The sequence below is a fragment of the Doryrhamphus excisus genome, linkage group LG15, assembly GCF_037039965.1.
Source record: "Doryrhamphus excisus strain RoL-2023G ecotype Guam linkage group LG15, RoL_Dexc_Guam_v1.1, whole genome shotgun sequence".
NCBI lineage: Eukaryota > Metazoa > Chordata > Actinopteri > Syngnathiformes > Syngnathidae > Doryrhamphus > Doryrhamphus excisus.
The window spans coordinates 12,075,035-12,090,997 of NC_136371.1; the positions used below are offsets into that span (position 1 = coordinate 12,075,035).

At 44.4% G+C, this 15,963-nt stretch overlaps 1 protein-coding gene across 2 annotated transcripts in view; it reads right to left on the reverse strand.

Annotated features, from left to right (window-relative positions):
- The window catches only part of lamb2l (laminin, beta 2-like), a 34,238-nt gene extending 18,379 nt beyond the window's left edge, over window positions 1–15,859 (reverse strand). The window contains exons 1-6 of one of the 2 annotated variants that reach the window (XM_058051130.2): window positions 15,522–15,859; window positions 7,788–7,848; window positions 4,489–4,658; window positions 2,012–2,147; window positions 1,710–1,783; window positions 445–633 (exon numbers count right to left, since the gene is read on the reverse strand). In XM_058051130.2, coding sequence (XP_057907113.2) covers window positions 445–633; window positions 1,710–1,783; window positions 2,012–2,147; window positions 4,489–4,658; window positions 7,788–7,818 — 600 coding nt within the window. In that variant the 5' untranslated portion in view covers window positions 7,819–7,848; window positions 15,522–15,859. Of the gene's footprint in view, window positions 1–444; window positions 634–1,709; window positions 1,784–2,011; window positions 2,148–4,488; window positions 4,659–7,787; window positions 7,849–10,838; window positions 10,934–15,521 lie in introns of those variants that run through there. The other variant, XM_058051131.2, reaches the window with a different exon arrangement.
- Window positions 15,860–15,963: the final 104 nt, after the last annotated feature.

The following is a 15,963-nucleotide window of genomic DNA, read 5'->3' on the forward strand; positions in this document are numbered from 1 at the left end:
TGAGACACACACACACACCAGTCAGACCAGATAGGACAGCTCTAGTCTTAAATTATATGTATTTTGTGTCCTCAGCTATCTTGCTTGTGTCCTCAGCTATAACTTTGAAATATTTGGTTGCCTGATAGCGAGGAAGTGCTCATGGTGTTCTTCTTTGGCGAGGGGGAGGCATGGCTGGCGCCAGTGCCAAGGAGAACCAGAGCTTGACAACCTTCTTCTGTCATTAAAAAGTCATATGACTTGATCATTATTATCATTATTGATTATTATTATTGCTAAGCAGTGCTTGTTAATTCTTTTCTGTCATGCCCCCACTGGGGGCAGATGTGTTGTAAATGGCCATAAAGACGCACTGGTGTAACAAAGTTCTTGCTTTTTAAATAAACGTTGACCTGGTTCCACATTTCCCAAACCCGCTATATTAGCAAACATTCCCCCGCTTACCTCCCCGTTGGTGGAAGGCTCAATGTCAGAGTAGCGCTCCTCACAGATGACATCATTGATGTGGCGCAAGCCGTTGGCGGTGATGCCCGGGAAGGTCTTGGTGCAGTTGGCGGCAAAGTAGCGGTAGGGTCTCCACGAACGTCCAAAATCAGCCGAACGCTCGATGATCATGGCTGCCGGCCGGAAAGTCTGCAGACGAGCGAGTTTATCAGCTTTTGTTCATGGGGGCTGCAGATCACAGTCTTGTGCTTCTTGTGTGTGAACTTCAGACATTGCATTTCTGTCCCAGTAGCGGGCATCGGTTCTATTTTCCTCCGATCGGCAGCAGCAGCTTGGACATGAAGAAGATGGAAGTTGCTGAAATGTGCGCCGACAGAGGAAAATGGCCAGGAATCCAGCAGAGACAAAAACACAGGCGTAGGGTAGGCAGGGTAGGCCTTAAACTGGCACAGGGTTTGTCTGGCTGGGGATTTGTCACCATCGCCAAGGATGGGGGGGGGGGCATTGGTGACACTGTTGGTGCTGTTCCCACAAGTAGACGTGCACACACACGTACACATCTGAACTTACAGTAGATAATTAGCTTGTGTTAGATTTGGGGTTACATAATAATAAGAATAAGTGTCGTAATTTTGTAAGCAAAACCTTTGATCCTGTTTTGTTTTTATTGTTTCACAAAAGTAAAGAACTGTTCAGATGTTTGAGATGTCGCTAAAACAAAACATATGGGCGTCAGTCACCGTTTGCTTCTCTTTTTTGGTAAAAATCAGGTGTTTTCACTGAAACCACCCCATGTTAACCGCTGATTTATAAAGACACCAAAAGGCTAGAAACAAACTATTTTCTCTGATGAGTCTAAAGTTTCTTTTCATAGTTTGAATAGTTATGTAGTCCTAAAAATCAACATTCTGTGGGTCTTCAAAGTTTAGCAACAACGCCCAAAAAGTCCCTGAAAACGGCTGGCAGTCAATGAGTTAAGTTTTAGACCAAAAGTCACAATAATTCTACTGTACAAGTATGCATGTACAAAAAGCATAAGTCTCCCATCTCATGGATTGAGATGTTTTTGTTTTGTTATAAAACACTAGCCGCACATCGGCCAATGGTTGACGACGCCACGACAACCATAGTCGTATATTCACCAACTAATGGAAAGCAGGAATTTCTATTCTTAAATTGGTGATGTTCACATTACAATGAAGAATGACCATGTCTTAATATGCACCCAGACACTTGAAGTACTCGGAAGTATGTATTTGGAGTACCTTAAACTTCATGATGAGATGTGTGAAGTGGAATTCAGCTTCCAGGTTCAGTCGAATGCTGACAGTCTCCTCTCCTGAGTGAGCAACACAATGCAACATCATGCATGGGGAACTGCTTTACAATAGTACAGTAGAAGTAATAGTTGGATAATTGCATAATAATGGCATGGAATGTGAACTGAACGTATCCCATTGTCTCCATCATTACCTCCATTGATGGATGGACATTCTACATGTACACTTACAACTTGTACTACTAGTAAGTTTGGGCAAGGACAAGTACTACGACAATATGAGAGTACCGTTAGCAGACTGCCACCAGGTGTTGTCTCCGTTGCGTTCCATGAGGTAGATGACATTGTCGATGCGATGGCTGTTTCTGTGGCGGTACGAGTCATACGGATGCTGGGAGTTACACTCAAAACATTTGTCCGACTCCTGTTGACATTAAAATAAAATAAAAAAGTTGGTTCTCTTGGTAGCAGAGGTATTATCTAAGACTAGTCCAGCTACCGGAAGTGGAAAACGAAAATATGGACTTAATTGGTAACCAGCAAAAGTAATGTAAATGTAATACACAAGGCACTGTGAACGCCTCACAGACGGAACCACGTGACACCACAAACCATAGAAGCACGTCCATCGTCTTCCACACATCAAGACTGACAGGAAGTGGAATGACTTGTGTGAGTCATTACTTGTACTTGAAAACTTGAATAAAAAGCAGGTTTGCCCCCCCCCTCTGCTGGGCCCCTCCAGCCGCATCCGCTGCCTTCCTGCTGACCCTCACGGAGCCAGTAGTGGTCACACTTATCACATTTTCATGCTGATAATTATCGGTAACCCGGCCCGTTATGGGACATAGCAAATAGTTACAGTAGTTACAATATAATAGATGTCAGAGTAGACTTGTTGCTGATGAGAACACTATTGTGTAACTCTCATACATGTTTCAAACTGTTGATTTGAAATGATCTTAATAACCGAGTGGTGTACCATGCCTGTGAAAATGGTAATGGTAATGGTTTTATTTCATTTGAACATGCATCAGATTACAATTGAGTGCATCCCATAATCAGTTCACAGTTCCACATGTCCAAAAGGAGTAGGAAGAAGCAAAGCTTATTAAATCCTGCCCCTTCATTTGGTACTTTTACAATCAATAACCATTACATTAGTTCACTTCCTGCTTTCCGTAATACAGTTTAAGTTTGTCAGTTTTTGTTTTTTTTTTTTTTATTTTGTAATTTTATGTCCCGTACCAAAGTACAAGGTGATATGACCATCCAATGACATAATGGGTACCATAGTAAGTGTCAATATAGTGATATGTATAGCACATCATGACTGGTTCAAGACTCTTCATCCTTGTATTTAGCGAACATCAACTGCTTGTATTGTTTCTTGAATTGGCTCATCGTTGTGCATTGTTTGAGGTCCTTACTCAAAATTGCAGTTGTATGATTGACATATGATTATTATTATAGTCAGAGTGCATCCAATTGGCAGGCGTGCATGAAGAGAAGAAGGGGGCCATGGAAGTGGAGAATGAAAGTGTTTGTGAGAGAACAGGGGACACAAGAGAAAGAGGTGGACATGCAAAGTGAAGAGGGTTCAGTGGGGACAGAATCAGATGGGGGCCCTAAAGAGGGGTGCTGGCACAAGAAGAGGTGGAATCCAGCCCAGTTGATTAGGTTGATGAAGGGCGATGAAGCTGAGGCTGGCTGTAAAGATGTTAAAATGGTGCTGCGGCTGTGGTGAATGCATCTCATCTCGACAATTCCGTAAGAAATGATTGAAAGAATAATCCAAATGTTTCCAAGTCACAGTTTTTCATAGACATGTGCTTGTCCAAAGCATCATTTATCCGGCTAACCATAACCCCGGGCTGGATTGATGCTGTGACAGCACACCCTCCCCCGGACAGGAGTGGGGGGCCTCTGCAATCATCGCCCGTCAGTCATGTTCACCTGGAAGTCACACACGGCTGCCCTCAGGCATGGAAGTACAAGTATGTACTTGTGTTGCACGGATACGCATGTGCATGTACATGATGAAATACACGTCAGGCTTCATTGACAAGAACAATCTTTCCAAGCCGTCTACTACGAGCACTACTCCCAGAACTGTTTGGTGCCAATTGTTGAATGGGAGCCAACCCGGAATGGTTGGAAGGCGTGCCCATGGAAATACAAACAATGACGATGGAAGAGTGGAGATAGATGGACAAGTGAAGAATAAACATTCCTTTTCGTAACAGACAAGCATGAAAAACAAGACATCTCCAAAAAGGATAACAGTATATTTTACAAGCTGTCACTTCCTGTTTACGGAAAAGCTCTGTCTTTTGCTACCGGAGTTTTACATTTTTTGGGAATATTCCTGACCATAGCTTGTGATGCTAACTCTAGAGGAGTGTGCCGACATCGCTGCCTTAATCCGGACAAGCGAGATGACTAACAAAAGGATTAAAAAAACGCCTGTAAGAAGAATACATGATATAGGAGATGTGTCATTCAACATAGTCAAGATGAAAAAAAAAAAAGGGGATAACAATAAGTTGACATCCGAGCTACTTAGGTCATTTTAAACTGTATTTTTACGGTGGGAAACACTCATAATAATGATATAATAACGAGGTACAATTACTTCTTAAATATTGGACCAAACCTAGAAGAAGAAATTCCAAAATGTTGGCCAATGGAGGAAAGGAATGAAAGCTGATTCCATGTTTCTCACTGAAACCACACCAAAGCGAGAAACATATGAAGATGCTGACCTGAAGATGGCTGACGATGCAGTAGTGCTCAGGACCGTCCAGGCCGCAGGTGGAGGTGGCGCTCAGGTTCATGGCCCGTCCAATCAAGAGGTTTCCCGTGGCAGGGTAGCAGCTGCCATCAGTGCAGCCGTGAGGGCCCGATGGGAGGTCCTGTCCCCACACGGCGGCTCCTGCAGATAAAGAAATGCCACAGGTGAAGAAAGATGGTGCACACTTTTACCAAGACATGACCTGCATACCAGACCGCCCACATTATTATTTCTTCCATCATATTTACTTGGAAATAAAATCAATTTTTTCAAGTCAAGAGGCCTATATTGCAGACAGGGAATGATTGCATGGTGAACAGCAGGGGTGGGCAAACTACGGCCTGGGGGCCACATGCGGCCCACCAAGCGTTTGAATCCAGCCCACCAGTTGCTTTGTCAGTATTTCAACTTTTAACATACAAACTGGCAACATGACTTGTAAGTCGGATGTTTTATTTAGTAAAATTAAATTACATAGTTTGATGTGGTCTGATGTTTAAAGTGCTCCTGAAAAAGAATCATACAGCTGGTAATATAACACTTTTACAGTTAAAATTAGACAAATAATTCAAGAAAAATTATAAGCATAAAATAGTGTGTATGTGTTAAATATATGTTCTGGCCCCCCGGACAATTTTGTTAACTCAATGCGGCCCACAAGTCAAAATATTTGCCCACCCCTGGTCTACAGCGTCCAACACCCCACTTGACCCACATCAGGTGTGTCTCTGCCGTCCACTGACAAGACCAGACTAAGCCAAACAACATTGTCCCAGGAGGGGGCAGGACTGGACCAAGGGGACTAGATGACCGTGGCGTACGGCTGCTTTTTACACCGGGTGCTACAGTAAAAACACAACATGCTGAGGCTTGACGGCTACAGAGTGGGAGACTTCAAAGTGCAATTCCTCTTCACAACGAGGCATGCTTTTTTATTCTACCTTTTATTTATGTGAATGAGCCAAATCAAAGTCCTTTTAATTGTGCACTACTGTGGAGGGGTGCACCCCCCCCCCCCCCCCGCCCATCCCACAAGGTTTTGCAAAAGCATGCAATGACAATTAAGCCCATTCTTTTCCACAAGAAAAAAATTAAATTAAATTAAAATAAATTAATTTATGAAGCTTTATGAAGACTTTGACTTTTGAAAATAAGATTGAAGATTTTGAAGCTTGAATATCAACTCCCACCATAAGATCGTCGGGCCATCATCAGTGAAATGATCACTGCAAGGACAGAACAGAACTCCAGGTGGACATCCATCCATCTCTGGTTTGTCCAATGTCATCTTAAAGCTAAGATAAAAAGTCCATCAACCAGGCTCAATGCTGTGGATGCTCTTCAGTCTTTCTGCTAAAATGTGTGGTCGGATCCGATCAACAGCTGAGGAAAAGTGGATAAAAACGAGGCACACAAAGGTCATTGTACCTTCCAGACGTGTCAGGATCAGACGAAGCGGAGTACCCCCTGTCCTGCCTAGAAGCAACCTGAAATGGATCCAGGTTTACCTGAACAAACTTACCTGAATAAGCTCCCCTTTCACAATTTTCTCAAGTGTTTTCATCACAAGAGATGTGAGAGCCAATCATGACGACAGTTCATTTTTGGCAAAGAAACAATAATAGAATCTTCCACACATGAGGAACCATTTCAAGCACCATTTTTGGCGATACGACCCCCAATACCATCAGGCCAGGGCTTTTCCTCTCTCCAACACCTCAAACGGTTTAGGACCTGATCCCTGTCCACCTCCACAGTGTACTGCTCAGAGGTATTTTCTCCTTACTAAAATAGTGGATATTAAATTGTTTGCCAGCTCAAATGACCCCTTTTTAGTTGGCATCCTTTGACCCCCTCCCACTGCGGGAACAGTGTCTCCACTTTGACCTTCTAAGAGAATTTTGCGGCCTTTCAGTCTTTCCTCACTTATCTCTAATAATAATAATAATAATAATAATAATAATAATAATAATAATAATAAATGATCCCGCCTACTTTCCCTTCATAGCCAAAACAAGCATGGCTGCTCTTTGGCTGAAATGATCCAGTCCAGCATGGCGGTGGCCCCATCACGGACATGTTGACAATTGTACACAGGGCACCCAAAAGCACATCCAACTTGTCTTCATTATTGCATTTCGTCACGTAGTTGGAATAGTCAAGAAAGCAGGAAGAGACGTGCCTGGCACTGTAAGTGCAATCATGCTAATAACAATCTTTGCGACACCAGCTGCTTTCCAAGTGTGTGAGGAGAGTGGAGCACCAGGCCATGAAAGGCAGACAAGAAGAATGATGGGTAAACACAGCCCCGGGCGCCAAATTTCCCTCTGCTATACGGCGCTATGGCAGGAATGTGAAGACAGGATGGAAAGTTATTCATTACAAGAAACATTCCAGGTGTCAGCATGCACGATGCCAACGCTCTTCCATGGAACCTGAATGCAACACTTTCTTCCCTGTGCAAGAATGAAAACAAAGCCTATGGGAAACTTTCATTCATCCATCTGCTCATTCGTTCGTTCATTCATCCTTCCATCCACTCATACACCCATCCCTCCATTCACTCGTTCATTCATCCATCCATCCATGCATTCATACCTCCATCCACTCATTCATCCCTCTGCCCATTCACTCGTTCATACCTCCATCCACTCATTCATCCCACCATCCACTCATACACCCATTCCTCCATTCACTTGTTCATTCATCCGTCCATCCATGCATCCATACCTCCATCCACTCATTCATCCATCTGCCCATTCACTCATTCATACCTCCATCCACTCATACACCCAGCCCTCCATTCACTTGTTCATTCATCCATCCATCCACGCATTCATCCATCCACGCATACGCCCAGCCCTCCATTCACTCATTCATTCATCTGCCCATCCACTCATACTACACCCATCCCTCCATTCACTTGTTCATTCATCCGCCCATCCACTCATTCATACCTCCATCCACTCATACACCCAGCCCTCCATTCACTCATTCATCCGCCCGCCCATTCACTCACGTATCCATTCACTCATGCATCCATGGGGCCCGGTCGGGCAGACCCTGAAGGGACGACATAGTCTTCCCTCACCGGCCCCCATGGGCTCCCAAGTCATGTGAGGGGCCAAAAGGGCCTGGTTCAGAGGAAACTGGGTGGCAGCCGAAGGCGGGAATCAAATAAAAGCTAAGATGAGCACGCCTGCAGTCTTGAGATGCATGGTGTCATTTCACCCAGGATGCAGTGTGTGCAAAAAAGAAGGCTTGACTCACCCAGCAGGAGGAGCATCATCAAGACAGCCATGTTGGTCCTCACACAGTCCACACGATCACCCTAGATGCCACAAAAACAAATACTTTTTATTACGGTGTCAGCAAGAAAATACTATTCCTTTTATTTGGAGGGACTTTGGTGGCGTGTCAGTTGAGCAGAATAGTATTTAAATACTGCATCATCAACGAAATGATAACCACACCATTCATTCTCCAGTATGCACAAGAACAAGCTGCTGACACTGTCATGTTCATGCTGACTATTCCAGCATTGGCGAGTGCGATTGGTGGGTAACGAGGAAGTGTTGCGTGGTCTGGGGGGGACAGAGGAACGCCAAGTTCACGTTGGCAGAATTGAGTGATGCTGTTGGCGTATTGAAGCTGGTAGGAAAAGTCTGTCTGTGGGGATGCTACATTACGTACAAGATCAAGGGGGCTGCATTCATTTACCACCCAAAGCTACTTCCTTTTTTTGGTGCCGTTACTAGTGTCTATACGCTCACACGGTGCCATTATGATACCGAGCACACATCCCAAGTAAAACGTTATTCCAATTGAGGCTAGAAAGAAATTAAATGGAGGCTGTCATCAGCTGAGAGCAAGAGGCCCCTGTGTGTGCACAGGCTCTGCAAACACGGGGACCACTCAATGGGACCACAAGCCATAGAATGCATGCGTGCGTGTGGAAACATGGTCAGGCGAGGATCAGTATGTTTTCACGCCACAACACGCTAAACGAGCATGACCTCTGAGACAAAGAAAAATGGTGACAGGCAAGGCCATATGAAAGGATGAAGGACACCATAGCGCCATGCTGTATGTATTACATCCAGTTAGCATTTACCATCAAACATTACACATACACAGGAATTGAAAATGAGGTAAGAAAAAGAGTCTAGGCAACATATTGAAAAAAATTTCAGCTGTGGACACCATTTTCCAATTCAGCATGAAATAATAGTTAAGAAGCTTATGTGTAGAAAACAGATTTCTGTCGTGGAGGTGATGACACGAAGCAAAGCCATTTTCTACATAACTAGCCGCTGCAAGTCAACGGGTAACTTTTGCTCAAAATATAAGATATAAGAATAACAAAGATGAACGTGTCATCTCCGTGCGTAGCACCCAAACTACCTTGGCCATCAACTGGTAGGTAGCCGCATGAGAAGGGCGCCCCTGGTGTACAACAACTTCATTTTTTATTTACGTTATGATTTGGAGTGCATGGGAAAGTGGGGTGGGGCAACGTAGCTCACTCTTAAGAAGCTAACTGATGAGTTGATTGTAGTACAGTATGACACATGTAACTGGCGTGACTTTTACACCAGCTGACTGGCAAAGCTTTACACCGCATGTGCAAAATAAATGGTTCCTCCACAAGTGTTGTTATGGCAGAAATACAGAAAAAAATACAAATTGATAGTAAGTATAGAAGTGGTGCATGAACCACAAAAGAAGGTATTTTGGTGAGGATGTGAATAATGATGTAGCAGAAGTATCTATCATCCACAAACCAGGAAGTAGTCCTAGCCAGTGCTAAAAATCATCCTCCACAAACCAGGAAGTAGTCCTAGCCAGTGCTAAAAATCATCCTCCACAAACCAGGAAGTAGTCCCAGCCAGTGCTGAAAATCATCCTACATGAACCAGGAAATAGTCCAATCCAGAACTAAAAATCATCCTACACGAACCAGGAAGTAATCCTCACCAGTACGAAAAATCATCCTCCATGAACCGGGAAGTAGTCCTAGCCAGTCCTGAAAATCATCCTACACAAACCAGGAAGTAGTCGTAGCCAGTCCTGAAAATCATCCTACATGAACCAGGAAATAGTCCTCACCAGTACTAAAAATCATCCTCCACAAACCAGGAAGTAGACCTAGCCAGTGCTGAAAATCATCCTCCACAAACCAGGAAGTAGTCCAATCCAGTACTAAAAATCATCCTCCACGAACCAGGAAGTAGTACTAACCAACACTACAAATCATCCTCCATGAACCAGGAAGTAGTCCAAACCAGTACTAAAAATCATCCTCCACAAACCAGGAAGTAGTCCAAACCAATACTAAAAATCATCCTCCACAAACCAGGAAGTAGTACTAACTAGTACTAAAAATCATCCTCCATGAACCAGGAAGTAGTCCAAACCAATACTAAAAATCATCCTCCACAAACCAGGAAATAGTCCTAGCCAGTACTAAAATCATCCTCCACAAACCAGGAAGTAGTCCTCCCCAGTACTAAAATCATCCTCCACAAACCAGGAAGTAGTCCTCCCCAGTACTAAAAATCATCCTCCACAAACCAGGAAGCAGTCCAAACCAATACTAAAAATCATCCTCCACAAACCAGGAAGTAGTACTAACTAGTACTAAAATCATCCTCCATAAACAAGGAAGTAATCCTAGCCAGTATAAAATCATCCTCCACAAACCAGGAAGCAGTGCTCCCCAGTACTAAAAATCATCCTCCCAAAACCAGAAAGTAGTCACCAGTACTAAAAATCATCCTCCATGAAAAAGGAAGTAGTCCTAGCCAGTACTAAACAACATCCTCCACGAACCAGGAAGTAGTCCTAGCCAGTACTAAAAGTCATCCTCCATAAAGCAGGAAGTAGTCCTAGCCAGTAGTAGAAATCATCCTCCACAAACGAGGAAGTAGCCCTAGCCAGTACTAAAATGAAATTCCCTTCCATGAACCAGTAAGTAGTAGTAGTAGTAGTCCAAGTAGTAATAACAAGCCATGTTTTCCACTGACTGATATTGTAGTTATCTATGGTTCAGCTTTGAGAAAAAGAACTGTTGTATATAGAGTGAAGTTAGGTGCAAAACCAAGTTCTCGACACTAACAAATAAATCAGCAACCAAGGTCACGGTTGGACGAAACACCGTTACAATGTAACCAACCAACACCTTTGCTGCTGCCCTAAAAATACACCAAGTCATGCTCTTCAAACAACACGGCTACGGAACACCTCATTTGAAACGCAGCAAAGGAAGGAGCCAATGCTGTCGGGCAGAGAAAGGGTCATTCCAGCATAGTAGATACTCACATGCGGTCAGGTCAGGCGTCTTTGAAGGCTAGAAGTGTGTGCCATGTAAAGGCCTCGTAGTGCAATGTGTGTTCACGCATGCATGCACATGCGGTGCATGAAAGTGTAAAACAAACTTCAGGGCGCTACGGCGGTGTAAAAACAGAGGGAACGCCGCCAGCCAATGGGAAGGCCAAGTGGCCGCCGTCTCCCCGCCCTCCAGCCCAGCCCTCCCTGGTTCCCTTCGGCCAGGCGCCTCGGCACTGGGGCACTGGGGTGAATGGGCAGCCATTCTTATTCTAATTGTCACTCGGAGGGCCACTGGCTGAAAGAGGGGAACGGTCTCCAGGCTGCTGGAATGTACCAAAGCCTTTCTTCTCCCAGGAAAGAGCGAAAAAGAGTAAAGAGGCCACAGGGAATGACTCGGCGAAAAGAAAGGGTGATTGCAGCATAGTGAGAAGCGGTTATGCCCTAATTTAGGTTATTTCCCAACAATTTGGGGGGTGTATTTAAAACAAACAAAAAAAACACCATCAACCATTATCCGCAGGTCAACCTCACAATCAGAGGATCAGAGTAGCCGTTTGGAACTTTGGCATCCTGTAATTCCAAAACATGCATGAAATTGTCTACAGGTGTGATTGGTTGGTTGAATACGTGTGCCCTGCCATTGGCTGGTCATGTTCTCACTAGAGGTACGATGGAGCCTAAGTGCTGTAAAAAAATGGATGAATGGACCATGACGCAAGTTCAGCCAATAAGCTAGAAACCATTACTGGCACCACTTTATTGATCCCATCAGCTCCAGTTCTTCACTTCAGTCAAAAGACTCACGATGCAAACTTATTTTGTCCACTTGTTTGTTAAAGTGCCAAATATCAGCTGCCTGTGTCATAGCTGCTGTGCTTTGACACAAAAAGGGAAGCATGGTGGGCTAGTGGTTAGCATGCGGCACGGCCACACCGTCAGGAGATCTGCAAGACCTGTTTGGGCATCTGTGTGCATGTTTTCCCCGTGTGAGGTTTCTCTGAGGTACTTCCTCCCACATTCCAAAACCATACGAGTTGGGTTCATTGGAGACTGTAAATCAGGGGTCTCAAACTAAATTTACCTGGGGGCCACTGGAGCTAGGGTCTGGGCAAGGCTGGGCCGCATCAGGTTTTCCCCCCAAAAAAACGCATTTATTAAAAACGGAAAAATATACAAACTTTTTCAGCGCTTTGGTTCTGATTTTCTACAATAAAAGCTCTGATAAAACATTCCACTGTTCTCAAATATCTTATTTTGTGCAGAAAAATAAAAAGTAAGATGAAAAATAAATAAACAAATCAAGAATAAAGAAAATCAATCAGAGTAATTAATAAATATAATAATAATAATAATAAAACGGCAAATAATAAAAACTTAAGAAACCACATTTAGTTGGTGGGTAGACAAATTATTTTTTTCAGATTAAAATGAACAAAGCATTATTAGAGCCCTGTAGACATGCCAAAACACAACTATAGTCACATTTATACTTTTTTTATTTACAACATATTGCGCAACTGTAGGGTCTTGAGACACATGCTAACTCGCAAACTAGAGAGCTAGCGACCTAAACGGTAGCCTTCAAGTTATTTCCTTTAAACTTAAATAGTCAAAAACTTACCACTTCCACACAGATAGGGAGGATAACTATTAACAGTTATTTAACCTTTAACATGAACATTGATCAAACGTAATAATTTTTTCTGGGTACATGATACCATACAGCATCCGTATCAAACTTGCGCGGGCCGCACTAACATTAAACTTTCATATCAAGACGGGGGCCTCAAACTAGTGTCCTGTGGGCCACATTTGGCCCGCGGGCCGCGTGTTTGAGACCCCTGCTCTAAATGGTACCAACGTGAGTGTGAATGATTGGTTGTCTATACATGCATGCAAGCATCCAAGTGAAGAGGGGGGCATATGAAGGAGCCTTCATGCTTTATCAAATTTAGGACGTCCCTGAATGAAGAAAGTGTCACGAAATGCGTTTGTCATGTCGCCACCACCACCAAGTGTGATAATAGCCATAGAGGTAGAGACCAGGGTAAAGGGTCTGTCAGCTCAGTGAAGAAGAAAAGCAGAGACAAAGAGATGAGTGATGTGCATGAGTGCCATTGGGCCAACAAAACAAAAACCTCAGGGAACAAAAGCTGCTTTCACATTCACAGCGCTGCGCTCATGTGACCTTCAACCCCGGTAAAGACGCAGACAGCCGGTGCAGAAAGAGACTTGACAGTCAATGACATACTGCATTCATATCCATGTGTTCTATTGTCATAATAAGACTGCAATCATCTTTAATTACTCTCAAGTACTCATACATACTGATAGCATTATGAGCAGACATTTAATTGGGCCCGGATTGTGGGGGCAGCAGTCTCAGTAGGGACGTCTGGACTTGGACTATGGCGTCACCAGTAGGTGGCTCTCCGGCACCTCTCTGATTGGCTCCAAGAAAGCTGGCCACTCAACTGCCTTTGGCATGAAACACACGTCAGTCAGGACCCCTTCCCCAACCGAAGCCTCCTTCACCAGGATGATTCCAAGACACCCAGCCGGGGGTGGAATCATGTCCCTAAGGATCATGTCATGAAAAGATGCATCAAGCAAAGCAGCAATGAAGATGATAGATCTTTGATAGATAGATCTCATACCCATGTATTTCCTGTTGTCGCATCGCTTGCAAAGTACCTTTGCAACACCTGACAGACACTTCCAGTTGCTACGAGAGAAACATTCATAGCAATCGTCTTGACTTTCATGTACTGTAAGCCTGTTGTCTACCAAGGTTAAGACTGCAGCGGAACTGAACAACAAAGATAAAGATAAGAAGTGTGTGTCGGAGGCCAGACAATGCCAAGGAATGTAGAGACCGTAGCCCAAACAATCCCTGCCTCCCGTATCGGCAAATAAAAAAACCCACCATATCGGTGCGTGTATGAACTTGTGTACACATCAAACGAAGGACTTGAGCTTCAGACAGCAAAGCAGCTGGCGGCGATGTGAAGGCGAAGCTGTCATAATAAGAGTTGGAAAGAGAAAGAGGAAGGAATGACAGAGGTGAGCTCATGGAGGAAGGATTCTGGAGAGTTCAAATCCCTGGAAAGAAGTCATGTTGGTCTGTAGAGCAAGGCAGCTAAGCGCTAGTTAAAGAGTAACCAGCAGGGTGTGTCAGCTGGTATCTATAGCAGAGACAAAGAGCACAGGAACGTGAAGTCATATCACTGTCCAACACTCACGGCTAGTACACCGCAAAATGCTTAGCATCGAGTATCACAGTACAGTATCTAGTATCCGACCAAACCACGCTGGTATTTTAGTCATGGGATCACATAAAACCATGGAAATAAAGCAAAGACTTGATCGGACAGTAACATAACCCAAACATGCCAAACCAAAATGTCTGCCTCTTTAAAGACACTTTCATATTCTGCTCTTCTTACCTTGTGAAATACACAGTACCTCTAAAGAGTCTACACGACTTATTAGGGCTGTCACCATACACTCGCACACCGACCCAGTTTCAAGAAATGGTAGAACACCCCATCCGCAGCAAACTCAAAAATTGGAGGGGGGGTTGCTTTAAAGGGGACCTATGATGCTTCCACCTTCCTGGCCTATAAATGTAGTTAGGATGTTGGATTCTGGTGTTAAACCATGCCAGAGTTTCAGACCCTGATACCAGCAGTGTGTTGCAGACTTGTATTGTATTCTACAGCAGCACTTCCATCCAGTGCTAGCATTATGATGGCCACAGTTTGACCCTGGAACAGACCATTTTTATTCCCATGATTTCCTGTGGGAAGATGACTGCACAAGTGAAGGTGGAGAAGTACTCGTGGATGGTCTTAACCCTTCAGGTTAGAGTTGACGTGAGCAGCAGGGTGCAGTCCTGCGTCCTTGAGCCGATTAAAGCTAGACTAAGCCTCGGAAGGCCCCTGGGAACCTTTGGGGGGTCACCAGGAAGCAGTGCAGAGAAAATGCAAGGAAGTCATGAGAGGAGATCATAGGAGCCTGCTTGGCTGAAATGAGAGGGTTCCATCTTGGAACAAGTGTGTGTTCCACTCATTCTTTTCAGCTCAAGTAGAAAATCTGAGCCCTTCTCTCCATTAATCTGTGGCGCTGCTAATCTGGCAGGAATGTGTGTGTCAAAAACCTGCTTTGCAGCCCAGGAGGTACTCTGCACACATATATCATGCAATAATATACCTTTTGGCACTGCATCACACTAATACTAATACTAATGGGAATCCAAGAGCATGCACTATGTACGTCAGCATTTCTTTTGGACAAATCAAAGAGTAAAAGACAAACAGGTGGAACAATGCCCGAGGACTTCTAAAGTTTGCCAAGAAGGAAACTTATTGACGATTGCCAATTATTCCCCTCTGGCATGAACCTGACGTTATTCTACCGCAACACTTGCTGAAATGTGATATCAAGTTTAGAGCCGCGGCAGACTGACGTCACGCCAATTAGCCTAGCACCACAAGTACCAGAAGAAAAGATAAAAGTGCATAAAGCTGTAAAACATGCAACAAACTAACGTTAATGTGTAGCAAAGCTATGTTGACTCTTAAATGTTCATAATCACATTTCTGACGGAACTTGGAATTGTCTACTTTTTGGCGAAGATCTGTTTTTTCCCCCCCAAAACAAGCCCTTCCTTACCGGTTAGCTGCCTATCGACGCACACGCTCCTCTCTGGGAGGTCTCCCGTTGGCGCTCGGTGTCCGGTCTGCAGCGTCGCTGGACGGATCAGGACGGAGGAGGAGCCCTTGGCAGTGGCCGGCAGCGGTGTGCCGTCTCCGGGGAAGCGGGTGCAGGTAGGCCGCTTGGAGGTGGTCGACCCCACCCAGTGCTACGAGGCCACGCCCACTCCTCCAGGTAAAGATAACGCACATAATCCCGTGAAGATAAATCCTTTGTTACTCAGGGGCCCATTGTACAAAAGTAAGACATGGTATGTATGCATGGTAAATGACTGGGGTGAGCTCAACCAACCCTGGGTAAGAACGCAAAGCCAGGCTTTTTAGATGCGGATTAATCAAGCCACGTGAACCATCCAATCAGTGCGCATACGCGGCTTAGTTAAATAGACCCCGCTATAGAT